Below are 15,084 nucleotides of genomic sequence, written 5' to 3'. Positions count from 1 at the left end.
AGTTGGGAACTAGTTTGTAAAATTCCAGTAGTTCTAAATAATGGAATGCTATTTATCACCACAAATCAAATTTTATTTTTTTTCACAAATCAAATTTTAAAAGAATATTTAACATTATGGGAAAATGCTCTCTATATATTGAAGTGGGGGAAAAAGTAGTAAGAACATTGGAATCTCAACTTCATAACATATGAATTCAAAGGGGAAAAAATCAACTGTGTGTATATGTATCTGTATTTGTATATGTGTATATGTCTTTGTATCACATGTACCGAGCTCAAACACCTAAAAATGTTCATAGTGATTATTGCCAGTTTGTGCGACAGCAGGTGATTTTTCCTCTTCGTGCTTCTGTTTATTTTTCGCAAGGAACCACAGAAAAAAAATTCATGCTTAATTATTCAAAAAGAAAAAAAAGGACAACTATTTTAAGGTACCTAAAACAAAAGGGGAATAGACAATGAAGTGTGATTATGAAGTATGAAGTGTGGTGGCAAGTGGCAAAGTTAATGATGAAGAGAGTGTACGTAAGTAGCTATGCAAGAAAAAAGGCATGACAATGAACAATTATTAGCCTGGAACAATTATTCCCAATTGAATAATAACCTCAAATATTCTGGAACACACCTGTAACTGGCCTGGTTCAAAGAATTTTAAAACACTTAAATGCCTGGTCAAAAATGCTTTTATTTACTTATTTTTAAAGATTTTATTTATTTATGTATTGAGAGAGAGAGATAGCACGTATGAATGTGTGTGAGCTGGGGAGAGACAGAGGGAGAAAGAATCCCAAGCAGACTCCGCACTGAGTGCAAAAGCTCAGCTCGAGACTCGATCTCACAACCCTGATATCATAACCTGAGCAGAAACTGAGAGTCAGATGCCTAAACAACTGTGCCATCCAGGCACTTCTGAAAATCCTTTTTAAAATTAAAATTTAAAAATTATTTTAAAAATATTTATAGTTGATCATATGAAAAAACTCATTTATATTAAATGATTTGTATTTGTTTTTAAATAAATATGCCCCTTTGAAATCTGGAAGACATTATTCTAAGTCTGATTATTGGAAAGAAACGATTTGTTACTCCACACACTCTCAGGCGCTTTCATTTAATGGCCTCCTATGATTTAAAAAAAAAAAAAAAGAAAAGCAAGCTCATTCTTGATCTAGGAAAAGAGCATCTCAGAGTAATGAATTAGGTGAGAGTACAACAGTCATATAGCCATTCCCTCCAGAGGGAAATGCAAGTTTCATTACCTCAAATTGGGCTTGAAATTGCAACTACTGCTCACAAATGTTAGTTTTTAATAGAATAAAATGCCATCCTGTGGGAATGACACTTTACAAACCTGGAGAAGTGTTTTCAAAACAAGTTTTTTTATTAGTATTACTAAATATAAATGTTCAACCGAGAACTGAGTCAGAGACTACTTTCTCTAATTAAATTTTTACCCTGGAATAAAGAATGCACTTAGAAAGCTAGACTTCTAATCAGAGCAGCAGTAATTCCAACTGAAAACCAGATTACATAAGTGATAAACACTTATCTTTATCCACTTGGTTTCACCAAAGTAAGGTTCAGATAAAATGCTAGAATATTCTGAGCCCACACTCCACAGCCAGCTTTCTTCCCTGATGCCTCTTCTTCACCTGGGCACTTTCTCATTCCCTTTGTCTCTGATGCCCCTTCTCAGCCAGCCCAAGGGGAGCTTGGAAGAGCTGGCCGAGCTCCAGACAGTCTGCATCATAAGTAAGGTGAAAGCACTGAGTGTTTTGTTGAGTTTTTAATAAATAATCTGTGTTCATTCTTGTAGGAGGATGGTTGAACAGGACTCTAAGGGACTGTGCAGGCGGCTCCCTAAACCCATGGCCTTACCTGCAGCTCCAACATTTGAGTCAAATACATCTCTCCTCCCTTAGAGATGTGTCTCCCTCCAGCACAAAAGAAGGTACCAAAAGTAAGACAATTGCTAACCAGAGCTACTCAACGTGCCTAACAGTCCCCACCGCTCCTTCATTAAGAAAATCTACTGCCAAAAAGTTATGCATTGATATTTACATTTAGCATAGTATTATAAGATTTCTATTTGATGGGGGATCCCTGGGTGGCGCAGCGGTTTGGCGCCTGCCTTTGGCCCCGGGCGCGATCCTGGAGACCCGGGATCGAATCCCACATCGGGCTCCCGGTGCATGGAGCCTGCTTCTCCCTCTGCCTGTGTCTCTGCCTCTCTCTCTCTCTCTCTCTCTCTCTCTGTGTGACTATCATAAATAAAAATAATAATTAAAAAAAAACCTTCCATTAAAAAAAAAAGATTTCTATTTGATAGAGATGCACACATTTGTGCGTATATATATAATTAAATATATATTAATTACATATTAAATATATATTATTTATTATAAGATTTCTATTTGATAGACATACACACATTTGTGTTTATATGTATAATTAAATATATATTAATTATATATAAATATATATGGTTATCTATTATAAGATTTCTATTTGATAGACATACACACATTTGTCTGTATATATATAATTAAATATGTATTATATATTAAACATATATTATTATTTACCTATTATAAGATTTCTATTTGCTAGAGATACACACATTTGTGTATATGTATATACATGTATACATTTATGTGTGTGTGGTATGTGCACACGAGCGCACGCACAAATCTCAAGCTCCGCATCTCATAGTGAACTCGTAAGACGTGGCTGACCACACCTGCTGTCCACACTTTCAAGACTCAGAGTGCACTGCGAATCTGGCACAGTGGAGCAAAAGGGTGCGGAAAGCACCCTTCACTACCCGCGACTGCACGTGGAGGTTGTCACCCACAACAAGCTCCCCAGGTATGCCTAGGTCTTTGGGCTTTGGTTTATGCATTGCTGACTCATGACCTGATTAGCTGCTCACTAGAACTTTTATTTGAAAGCCCTCAGAAGGATTCCAGACACTCTGACGAAATGTTTTCTAGGGTGAATCTGGTTTTGCCATTCTCTGAGGGGTTTCCCAAAATGTGGGATTTTCACTGCTTAACTTGAGAGAGTCCTGTGCACAACAGCATGGCTGGTGACTCAGCAAAATGAGCACAACAGTGCCTACCACAAAAGGCCACTGTAAGGAAGAAATTATTTTATGCAGCAAGCTAGGACCTGGGACCTAGGACATAGCCTAGCAGGTGGTATGAGGTCTATAAATGTGCATGATGATTATTGTTTTCAGTATTACCTCTGGTGGCGGAAGCAAAGAGCAAGCATTCATTTCTTTCCTGCAGGTTTTTGGTGATTCGGGACCTCATGAAATCCCTGTGTTGCTCTAGTAGACAAAGGGTTCGCTAGGAGTCTAATTTCATCCTACCACCCCTACACAGAAATAGCAAGACTCCCTGAGGGCAGATGCTACAGCGCCTGCCTCCTTTGTCCCTCACCAGCCCGCTCTGTGCCCAGTGGGTACCCATCACTGCTGTCCACTCTCCCGTGTTCTATTCACAGATCCCCGGCAAAGGGCAGGAAGTGACCGAGAGTGGAGTTTCATCGAACAAGAGGACCTAAGCAGAGGCAGAAAAGGAAGCCAGACACCTTAGCAAAAAGCCATGGGATGGGATGCAAGACTACAAGGACTCAGTACGCGATAAAAGAGGCAGGGAGATGAAAAAGAATCAAATGGCTCAGAGAACAGGCAAGAGAAGCAAGCAGGATTGCCAAATGTTTTGGCAGCAATTTGGCTTAGGAGACTGATAAACTTATTAAAAAATTATAGTCAAAGAGACAGATCCAAACCTCCATATATCTCCATGGGAAACATCCAAAAAAATGTATGTTTGCAAATAGCAACTTTGCCATCTGTTGCAGTGTTAGTACATTTTCTCAGGAAAGAGCTGAGGGTCCATTAGCAAGTCCCATGACATTGCAAAATAGTCTTCTGCTTCTAGCTGGTCACCTGTCACTCTGATACCTAGGTGTCATCCGTAACAAATCCCTGCAGAAGGCACAGCTGTTCCGGGGCTAGGATTTTTCCCAAGGAACGCCACCTCGACAACCAAGTCCATCTAACACACCCCACACGCAGGCATACCTATGGGCCATGAGGAGTGGAGTCACAGTGTGTGCAGAACCAGTACCTGCCAACTTGGACACTCTCATCCAGAGGCTGCCCTCATGTCCTGGAAACCTCAAAGCATTTTTTGATGCACTCAAAAAATATTTACTGAGCACCTTCTCTGTTCCAGATACTAGTCTAGACACCAGTAAGAGAGTGGTGATCCCTTCCTCATGGGGCTTATAGTCCAATGAGGAGACAATAAATGTATCAACACACAAATATACACCATAGGGTCAGGTGACATTATGGGTTGAATTTCATCTCCCCAAAAATTCTTATGTTTAAGTCTTCTCCGAATCCATCCAAGCTGCTATAACAAAATACCATAGACTGAGTGGCTTATAAATAGCAAAAATTTATTTCTCACAAATTGGAAGTTGGAAGTCTAAGATCAAGGCACTGGAAGATTTGGGGTCTGGGGCTGTATTTTCTTGCTGTGTTCTTGCAAGAGTCAAGGGAGCTTTCTGGGGTCTCTTTTATAAGACTGCTAGTCTTCTTCATAGGGGCCCTGCCCTCATGTCCTATCACCTCCTAAAGGCCTCACCCCCAAATACTATCACACTGGGGCTTAGGCATCTACATATGAATTCGAGGGGCGGGTACAAGCATTCTCACTACAGCAAGTGCTAACCCCTACGACCTCAAAATGTGACTTTATTTGGACATACAGTCTTTACAGAATTAATCAAGTTCATGTAAGGTCATGAGGATGGGCCCGACTCTAATATGGCTGGTGTCCTTATAGAAGGAGGAAATGTGGACACAGAGACAGATATACATACAAGAAAGGTGATGTAAGAGTCACAGGGAGGGATCCCTGGGTGGCGCAGCGGTTCGGCGCCTGCCTTTGGCCCAGGGCGCGATCCTGGAGACCCGGGATCGAATCCCACGTCAGGCTCCCAGTGCATGAAGCCTGCTTCTCCCTCTGCCTGTGTCTCTACCTCTCTCTCTCTCTCTCTGTGACTATCATAAATAAAGAAAAGAAAATTTAAAAAATAAATAAATAAATAAAAAAGAGTCACAGGGAGAAGACAGCCATCTGTAAGCCAAGGAGAGAGGCCTGGAACAGATTCTCCCTCACAGCCCTCAGAAAGAACCAACCCCACCGACACCTTCATTTTGGACTTCTAGCCTCTAGAACAGTGTGACAATACGTTTCTGTTTAAGCCACCCAGTTGGTGATGCTTCGTTACAATGCCCCGGCTAACTAACAGAGATGGTGAGGGGGGGAAGACAAATTTTATCTATTGCCTTTCCCATGAAGAGATTACAGGATATGGATTCGGAGTTGTCCCAGCAAGAGTCAAGGTTTTCCAAAGATCCATCCATACACCATCATGCCCCATGCCCATGGTCCAAGCACAACAGGAGCAGGGGGTCAGAATACCGTGCTCAGTCTGAGGTGATGGTTGTAGAGTCAGCCAGCCCAATCCAAGTGTAATCTGCAATTTTTGCCCAATCAGCACAGACGCTAGCACACCAAGGTGACCCAAACCCTTATCCCAACAACACAGAGCAGACAGGGCTGGGCAACAAAGCAGTAGCTCTTAACATTCTAGACGGAAAGAACTCTTTTTAGAAAGAAAGTCATGGAATGGACACTCTCCTCAGAAATATTTAATTATCCACATACAATTTACAGGGGTTTGTGGACATACAGAGTTCATCTATAGTCCCTCTCTAGTTAGTGGGATCCAGGGAAATAATCTCTGCAATGGCAAGAATCACCAAGAAACAAAGACAAAGAATAAACATGGAGCAAGAGAAGATGGGCAAGGCTGCCAAACATGTCACTGAAAGAGGACTGATTTCCTTAATATATAAAATGCACCTAGAAATCAATAAGAAAAAGACCCCAAACCCAAGGGAGAATGGTGAACAGACAGGAACAATGAACAGAAATGGCATGCAAATTGTTGTTAAACATGAAAATATCCTCACTTGTTAATTGGAGGAACTATGAATACAACCAGATACCATGTTTAATCTACAAGACTGGTAAAGATCAAAACATTTAAAGAGGGTTTGTATTGAACAAAGATATAGAAAGATACTCCCACAGCAGGTTACTGTGTGCAGAAATGGGGATAACCTCTATGGAAGGCAATTTGGCAATATTTTTCGATGGTTGAAACGGTCATATCCTTTCACCTAAGACTAGCAACCAATCCCTCAGATATACTCGAAACATTTACAAAATAACCAACGGGCACAGATGTTTACTGCCGCAGCGTTTGAGAAGGACAAAAAATTCCATACAACCTAAATGTCCCCTCTTTAATCGTCCTTAACTCTTTAAATAATGTCCTTTGACTTAACCAACAAGGAATGATACAGCAAATATGTTAGCTCTATCCGATGAATAAAATGCAGTAATTAAAAATAATGAGCTGGGGCGCCTGGGTGGCTCAGTCAGTTAAGCATCTGCCTTCGGCTCAGGTCATGATGTCGGGGTCCTGGGATCAAGCCCTCCCCCGCCCCCCACCTCACCCTTGTCAGGCTCCCTGCACAGCAAGGAGTCTGCTTCCCCTTTCTCTCTGCCATTTCCCCACACACACACTTCGTGTATTTTCTCTTTCTCTCCTTTTCTTTCTCTTTCTCAAATAAATAAATAAAATCTTAAAAAAAATGATGAGGCAATCCTATAGTAGTTTGCAGGAAGGATGTGCAACACATATTATTACTAAGTGAGAAAAATCAAGACACCAATAGCACGTAGGTGTAAAAGCATACTTTGCCACACCTCTACATTTACAAATGTATATGAACACCTGAATGCACAGAGAGCATCCCTGGAAGGACACACAGGAATCTGGAATCAGGGTTGCCTCTGGGGACAGAAAGGTACACAGGTAAGAGGCAGAATGACCCCTCACTACCTACCCTCTTGAAACTTTCGAACTGAAGAACATATGTCTGTATGAACTACGCCAAAACTGAACCAGATGAATCTTAAAATACACAAAAATGATTAAAAACCAAAAAGAACCCAGTAATTAGGAAGGGCAGAGAGCTAAGGAGGGCAGAGCCAGCAAGGAGAGGTGGTAAGAAGATGTTAAGAAACGGCTCTGACCCAGGTAGTCTTCTGTCCGCTGGTATGGCCGCAATCATGAACTCTCATCGGCTATAATCCAGTTTCCCACAGCTGCTTCCGACAACTCTTCCCACAACCCAGGAGGGGATCGGGGAGGGAGGGTCCCTCCCACTGTCTCTGAACTGGGCATGCTGGTCAACAAGAGCGCCCAAGGATTCCAACCGAAGAGAAACACGAGGCAAGAATATTTCCCAGGACACTGAGTGTTTGGAGTGTAGACCTCGCCGTTGCTCCCTCGTGCCAGGCTGAGAGGGATGATGACAGCTGGGTCAGCAAGGTGGGGTGGGAAGCTACCCACTTCCTTTATGGACTCAGACTAAAACTCCCTCCCAGTCGGGCCCTGGCCCCATGTCCCCCACCCAGTAAGCCAGTAAGCTGTGGACACTGGGCTGCTGCCCAGCTTCCCATTTAGGGCTAAGGAGCTTCCTCCCTGCTGTTGCTGGCTCTCAGCTGTGAGCCCCCCAGGAACTGCCCTCAGCAAGTGCCCAAGGTCATGCCCCCCTCCCAGGGCAGCCCCCATCCAATGATGGGTCCATGCAGAGGCTAGTAAGGCCCAGTCCCCTCATTCCAACTTGGGACCCCCATGTAGGACCATCTTGGCTCCACAGCATGGGCAGGGGCTTCGCTGAGACTGCATTGGAGCCCAACATCTCCCCCTGCCCTTCCTGCCATGCCCCTCCTCACCCCTCCCCTCCCAAGTACTGGTATGAAGATAACCCTGAGACCACATCCTTCTCCTGCTCAATGCCTGCTTCCCAGGCAATCGCCTGCAACACAATCCTAACAGTCTTTGGGGGCGCTGTGAGCTGAGCTGCGTCCCAAGAGACACGTTTCAGTCCCACTTGTGAATGGCACCCTCTTGGAAATGGCATCTTTGCGTATGTAATCAAGACGAGGTCCTACTGGATTAGGGTCAACCCTCTAAATCCAGTGACCAGTGTTCTTATACGGAGAGGCAGATTCGGAGACACAGGTGGCACCCAGGAGGAGGAAGGCCACGTGAAGACAGAGGCAGAGACCAGAGTAGCAGAGCCACCAGCCAAGGAATGGCAAGGATTGCTAGTAAGTGGCAGAAACTAGAAGCAGCAAGGACGGGTCCTCCCCTAGAGCCTCCAGAGGAAGCACGGCCCTGCTGACACCTGGATTTGGGACTCCTGGCCTTCAGAACTGTGAGAGAATAAATGTAAGCCACCAGCTTCGGGGTTATTTGTTACGCTGCCCTAACAGTAGAGAAGTGAAGATTGCAGGGAAAACCTAATCAGGGCGCTCCCTCTACTTCATCAATACAGGTAAGGACCCCAGTGAGTTGGTTCTCACCTGCCCAGGGGCATTGCTAGCACAAAGTGAGAAAATGCACAGAGGGCCCCCCAAAAAACCCACAAAACACACTACACCTGCAAGAGCTAGCACTTGTGATAAATGAGAGGTAGCACCCCTCCCTGCCTTTGTACAGGTGATCAGCTTCCTCTGGTCCCATTCAGCCCCCGGGGGTTCACCTCCCTCCCCCTGGTCATCTCACCAGCCAGCTGCACCCCATCCGAGCGAGCGAGCAGCCTGTAATTCAATTCAGGTGGGCACTCAGGAGTGGCCGGGGGTCCCCTGGTGAGCAGAGGAAGAGCTCTGGTCAGTTTGCTAAAAACAGGGCTCGTGGATTTATCTATGGGTTTCAATGAGCCAAGAGAGCCGGTCACTGGGTTACCACGGATGCTCAGAGAGGGTGTGCGCCCCAGGGCAAATGAGACCGTGGCCAAGCCACCTTGTCACAGAGGACGACACCCGGGCTGCTTGTCATTCCGGGCAGATGCAGCTGCCACTGGCCCCCACCTTCTGGAAGGTAACGGTGGGGATGGCTGACTGCCAGACTTCGCTGCAGACCGCCGTCATCACCCACCCCCCCATATGGGGACTCCACCCCTACAGAGAAAATGTAGGGCTGTAGGGCTCCAGCGCTGTTAGGCCCATTCCAAGCTCCCTTTGAAGTCCACGGCCCCGCGCATCAATGAACCCTAAGAACTAAGCCCTACGTGCCAATTTCCATCATTCACACGGACTTCAAAAAGATGAGATGGGGCAGCAAGTTCAAAAAGAAACGTGCCCGCGACGGCGGCATGCAATCTCGGAAATTAGAGGCACTGCCTCGCCACGCGCGCCACGCTGAGCAGGTGCCTTTGCCGAACGCCTCCTCCTTGCCAAGAAATCCCTGCTGCGGATTAATAGGAGTTTCCAGTTCTCTAAGCATTGCTTGTTCCTCGGAGCTATTACCCCTACATTTCTAGCACTTCAGAAAATAAAAAAATAATAATAAAAAATACAGGATTTAGCACCTGTTTGTTTCAGAAATACCTGCTAAAAACAGATCTGCCAAAAGGCCATCTCTAAAATTAGTCATATTTCCTGTTCTGCAACACATAGTAAATTGTATTTTTAGTAACTCCTTCACTCCAGGTATCTGGCACCGTCATGCTCCCAGCATAATTATTGGCAACTTACTAAGCAGGCAACCCTTATTTTTAGCTGCAGAATAGCTCCAACAAAAGTGATAAACAGGCTTATTATTTTTTTAAAGCAAGGGTTAGAACAAGATATTTAAACATCTTAACCAATCATTCATGTATCCAACTTTGTATCTTAGAAAGGTTTAATCACAAAAGGAGGTACTTTGTGGCATCAGCCAGGGTCCCCTTTTTGCAGCCTTGCCTATGAAACCAGCTCCCTACCTGAGATATATATATACCCTGCTTTTCTCCATAAGCTTTTCCAACTTTATTTTATCAAGTCTATTTTAAAAAATACAATAATAACCTATTGCATGTCAAAATGAGGCGTTTCATAGGTATCAGGATGAATTTCAGGGGCAGCAGACACAACCTCTTAGGTCTTTCAAAGTCATCACTTGGGGACGCCTGGGTGGCTCAGTGGTTGAGCAGCTGCCTTCGGCTCAGGTCGTGACCCCAGGGTCCTGGGATCAAGTCCCATATCAGGCTCCCTGCAGAGAGCCTGCTTCTCCCTCTGCCTATGTCTCTGCCTCTTTCTGTGTCTCTCATGAACAAATAAAGAAAATCTTTAAAAAGAAAAAAAAAAAACAAAGTCATCACTCAATTACCACTCCCACCCACCCCCGCCCATGGGGGGGGGGGCTTGGTCTCAAAGTCACAGAGAATACTACGCAAAATCTGATTTTGTTTTTTTTTAAATAATAAAATTTTTTTATTAGTGTTCAATTTGCCAACATACAGAATAACACCCAGTGCTCATCCCGTCAAGTGCCCCCCTCAGTGCCCGTCACCCATTCACCCCCACCCCCACCCCCGTCCTCCTCCCCTTCCACCACCCCTACTTCGTTTCCCAGAGTTAGGAGTCTTTATGTTCTGTCTCCCTTTCTGATATTTCCTACCCGTTTCTTCTCCCTTCCCTTCTATTCCCTTTCACTATTATTTATATTCCCCAAATGAATGAGAACATATATAAAAAAAATCTGATTTTGTGGTCACTTTTCCTCCTCCAATTATCAGCCTCCTGTAGTCACAGACACTCTGCCCTAAGAACGTACCAGTTAAGAGTCTCACATGACCAAGAGAATTATTTTTAAAGCCATATTAACAGAGATGACGCTCACTCAAAGCTAAAGGAGGGCAAAAGTAGGTGTCACCCAAACCCATTCTTTCTTTTCAAGCAGTAACAGGGCCATCTAGATGCAAATAACTTTCAAACCAACAACTTCACAGGAAAGGCAGGCGAAATACTGCCCTGCCCAGCAGACAGCGGTGGCCAAAGGAAGCTTCTTGATGAGATAGGATTGAAGCCTGAAATGAAAGTCAGGAGAAAGTGGTTTTCTATCATCTCAGACAGTAATTCCCAGCAAGCCACGGAGTATATTGCCCAAATCTTTTTGGAAATGTGCACCGAGTCGAAATGCCACACACACCCTAAGTGTCCTAAACCAGCAGTACTCTAGAATTTGGCACAAAACACCCAAAACACAGTGTATAGTTTGAAACTGTAACTGTGAAGCTGGCCAAACGTAGGTACCCCTTCTTCTTCCCTTTCTCCATCCCACCTTTGAGCTTTTTCAAGAACTGATTCACCATCACAAGCTGCCCCGGGTCCTGCCGCGGGGGATGGCATGGGGCCATGCATCCATTTACTACAGTGTTCATGACTTAATGTCTCTCCCACTGTGATCTATCTCCTTTTAAAAATAAAGGGAAGGATAAAAGTGAAGTGCTCTAACCAAAGTATGCGCCCCCAAAACGAGGGCAGTATTGGGGTGAGAGGCTTAACAGGGCCATTTTCATCACCCACTGGGAGGGTCAACTCATTTCCCTCCCCCTAGGGTACTGTCACCTAGAGGTTTCCCCTTGCTAGGTTCACATTAAGTACCCCTTCGCCAGCCTGAAAACCCTCTTACTAGGTCCCCTTGTAAAAAGAGGACAAGTCTGAACATAGGAGGTTCACTTCACCTTTGTTTGGCTTTAGTAAGACAATATCCAGAACTCCAGTGTGGATGGGGACTCAGGAACTCAGTAATCCTTCCCCAAGCCATGCATGCGTGTGCATGCACATGCAGGCGCGCACACGCACATTTTAATCTCCACGATCTGCCAAAACCCTAATCTATTAGTTAAGCTTTAAAGGTGTCGGATTTGGGAGATAAAAGCCACGAATGACGCCCATTGTTTCCTTAAAGCTGGCAATTAAGGGAACTAAAATCCAGATTTCTGGTGATGCTTGTACTCCCTGAAGCACTGATTCTCATAGCTGGAGAACAGTCAGAAAAATCTCCCCACCTCCTCCCCAACCCCAGGAACCGCCCTCAGTAACTAGAGCCAATCAATTAGTCGAGAAGGACAATTTCACTTCCAATTAATGGTCTCTTCCCCACTTGCTGAGAGGAGGTGAGACTCATCATTTAAGAAAGATAAGACGGGGGTGCCTGGGCAGCTCGGTTGGTTGAGCGTCTTGGTTGAGCGTCGGACTCTTGATTTTGGCACAGGTCGTGATCTCAGGGTCCTGGGACGGAGCCCCAAGTCAGCTCCCTGCCGGCAGGGAGTCTGCTTCTCCCTCTCCCTCTGCAGCTCCCCTGGCTTGTGCTCTCTCGAGTGCACACGTTTTCTCTCTCTCTCTCTCTCTCTCTTTCTCAAATAATTAATAAATGAATATTCTGTTCCACTAATATGTCTCTCGAGTTGAATACTGATACCACAGCTGTTTAAAAACATAAAAAGGAAAGACAGATAAGACAAGGGGCGCCTGGGTGGCTCAGCTGGTTGAGTTTCCGACTCTTGCTTTCGGCTCAGGTCATGATCTCAGGGTCCGGGGTTCGAGTCCCAGGTCAGCTCCACTCAGCAGGGAGTCTGCCTGAGATTCTCACCCTCCTTCTCCTTCTCCTCCTCCCCTCCCAGCTCACATGCACTCTCTCTCCATCTAAAATAAATAAAATATTAAAAAAAAAAAGATAAGTCAGGAGTTCTCAGTGCATCCTCGCCCAGTTCAGCCAAGGCCAACAGCCTTATGTTATGGAGCAAAAATGCACCGGTGAGGAGCTGGAGGCAGAACTCAGCATGGGAAAGTGGAGAGAAGCCAGGGGAGGCAGAGCGGCAGGGCCAGGCGAGATGAACGTGCTCCTAATGTTGGCCATATGCTGTCAGTTTAAAGTCTCGTCTCTTTTTGCTAAGTTTCAAGCAGGAACACACACAACCAGACTAAGTCCTATACGTTTCAAAGGAAAACAAAGTTCTCCCACCCGTGCCAAGAGGAATGTCCCCGGGAATGGGGACGTGAGCGCGCTGTGGTTAGCCAGGGGGGCCTGGGCTGGCCCGGCACCCTGGCCGCCTGTGTCCCTGGGCCAGCCCGACTGCAAACCAAAGGAGGAAAGTACGCTGTGCTCCCTTTGGACTAGGAGGAGCTTAGGAGTGTTTTTCCTTGAAGAGGTACCCGATTTCGAGGAGTTCATTCTGCACACTCCCTTTTTACGTGGAAATTCAAGAAAAAGGCACTTTTTAAACTACTCACTCTAACCGCAGCTACCCCACCAAGGTACCCCTCCCCCCACCCCCGGAGCAGCGGTAGGAACAGAGGACAAATGAGAAGGGTGAAATGCAAGGAGCTTCAGGACACAGGAGGGGGAAACCAAAGTTAGGTGAGGCTGGGGACACGGGTGCAGGGCAGTTCACCCTGGCTTCAAAGGTCCACAGTATGGCATCGCCAGGCATCCCAGGCTGGGCAGAGGATCCCAGGTCAGTGGGCAGAAGGGGAAGTAGGAACCTACAGCCTCCTGCCCCCATATGTGGATGCTTCCCTGAGCAGTGAGCCAGCAGAAGGGGATACTCTCTGGCCAGGGCTGAGAGACTCCAAGCCTTGCAGGGGGAGCAGGGGAGAGGAAGGCGCTGGGGAGGAGGGAGAGCCTTGAGTCTGAGATGACCATGAGCTTGTGGCAAGCTTGGGCAGCCTCACCACTTGGGGTGACCCAGCGTCTGGGCCACTCACCTCCAAAATCAGCCATCACCTCTTGGCTTTCTTCTCACAGATCCAAGCTACAACTTAGATCTACCTCAGCAAACCCTGGCAAGGGTTACAACCATCTAACTTCTCACAAGTTGCGGGAGGGTGCCCCTCTGGGGGCTCTGGGGGCTCTCCCGGAAAGATCGGAAGGCACCTCCAGACCCCCCTAAGCCTGGGGATATCAGTGTGTAGTTCTGTAGCCCCCCCACCGCCACGAAGAGGGTCCTTACAGCAGCTCCCACCCAGCGGCTTGAAGAGAACGGAGGAGGGATGGAGGGATGGAGGGACGGAGATGGAAGTGGTTGGGGAGGGAGGGGTGGGGGAGATCAGAAAGCAGGGGCGGGAGGGGGCCTCATCTGAGCACCAAAAGCTGCCCCAGCTGCCCCAGCCTACAGGTGGAAGAGGTCCCCGGGGTCTCGGAGCCCAGGAGGGGAACCTAAGGCTCCCCAAGGGCTGGCACCGTCCACGCAAGGGCCTGGCTCCAGCTCCTCCACGGATCTGGGGGGCCCCTGGGGGGGGGGGCGCAGGAACCGAGCCTCTCCATCATCCATCATCCATCATCCCCCTCCCCCGCGCTGGTGTCCACCAGGCGGCGCCCTCGCGGGAGCAGGAAGGCTGCGGGTGGCTCCGCGGGTCCCCCCGCCGCCCCCCGGGGAAGGGGGGGCTCGGCCCCTCTCTGCAGCCGCGAGCTCGGGCAGGCGCGCGGCCGGGCTGGACTCCCCGCGCAGTGCTCCCCGCGCAGTGCTCCCCGCGCCGCGCTCCCCGCGCGCCCGGGCCGCTCACCTTCTCTCCGGTCAGCACGTGCAGCCCCTCGCGCACCTTGGCGAAGGAGCCCTCGCCCAGCTTCCTGCTGCCGACGAGGTAGTTGCCCACCCGCTTGTGGTGCTGGAAGTCGCGGAGCCGCTCGCGGGGCACGCCGCTCACCCAGGCCGGCAGGAAACTTCCCTCGCAGGCCGCCGCCGGCCTGGCCGCGTCCTCCGCGCCGCCGCCGCCGCCGCCGCCGCCGCCGCCGCCGCCCCCCGGCGCCGCCGGCTCGCCCAGCAGCCCGTCCCCCGCCGCCGCCGGCATCGCGCTCGCCCGCAGCCCGCAGCCCCGCAGCCCCGCAGCCCCGCAGCCCCGCAGCCGCCGCCGCCGCCGCCGCCGCCCTGGGCCCGGCCCCGCCCGGCCCGCGCCCCCCGCGCCCCCCGCGCCCCCCGCCGCCGAGCGCAGACAATAGCGCGCGGCCGGGCTCCGGGGACCCGCCCCCAAGAAGTTCTTCTTCCGAGGGTCGCCCGGGGGGCCCAGCGGTCCCGCCCGGCGGCTGCTGACAGTCGGCGGGCTCGCGGGCGCGGGTCGCCGGGGTCGCCGGGGTCCCCGGGGGTCGCCGC

At 48.3% G+C, this 15,084-nt stretch overlaps 1 protein-coding gene across 1 annotated transcript in view; it reads right to left on the bottom strand.

Moving 5' to 3' along the window:
* HUNK (hormonally up-regulated Neu-associated kinase) overlaps positions 1–14,785 on the bottom strand; it is a 108,837-nt gene extending 94,052 nt beyond the window's left edge. The window contains exon 1 of the mRNA XM_055313643.1: positions 14,501–14,785. Within this exon, the coding sequence (XP_055169618.1) occupies positions 14,501–14,785 (285 nt within the window). The remainder of the gene's footprint in view (positions 1–14,500) is intronic.
* Between the last annotated feature and the right edge of the window lie 299 nt (positions 14,786–15,084).

Source organism: Nyctereutes procyonoides, unplaced genomic scaffold (genome assembly GCF_905146905.1).
Source record: "Nyctereutes procyonoides isolate TBG_1078 unplaced genomic scaffold, NYPRO_anot_genome, whole genome shotgun sequence".
NCBI lineage: Eukaryota > Metazoa > Chordata > Mammalia > Carnivora > Canidae > Nyctereutes > Nyctereutes procyonoides.
Note: the sequence above shows the minus strand (reverse complement) of the source record. Positions and strands in the feature narration are given on the sequence as shown.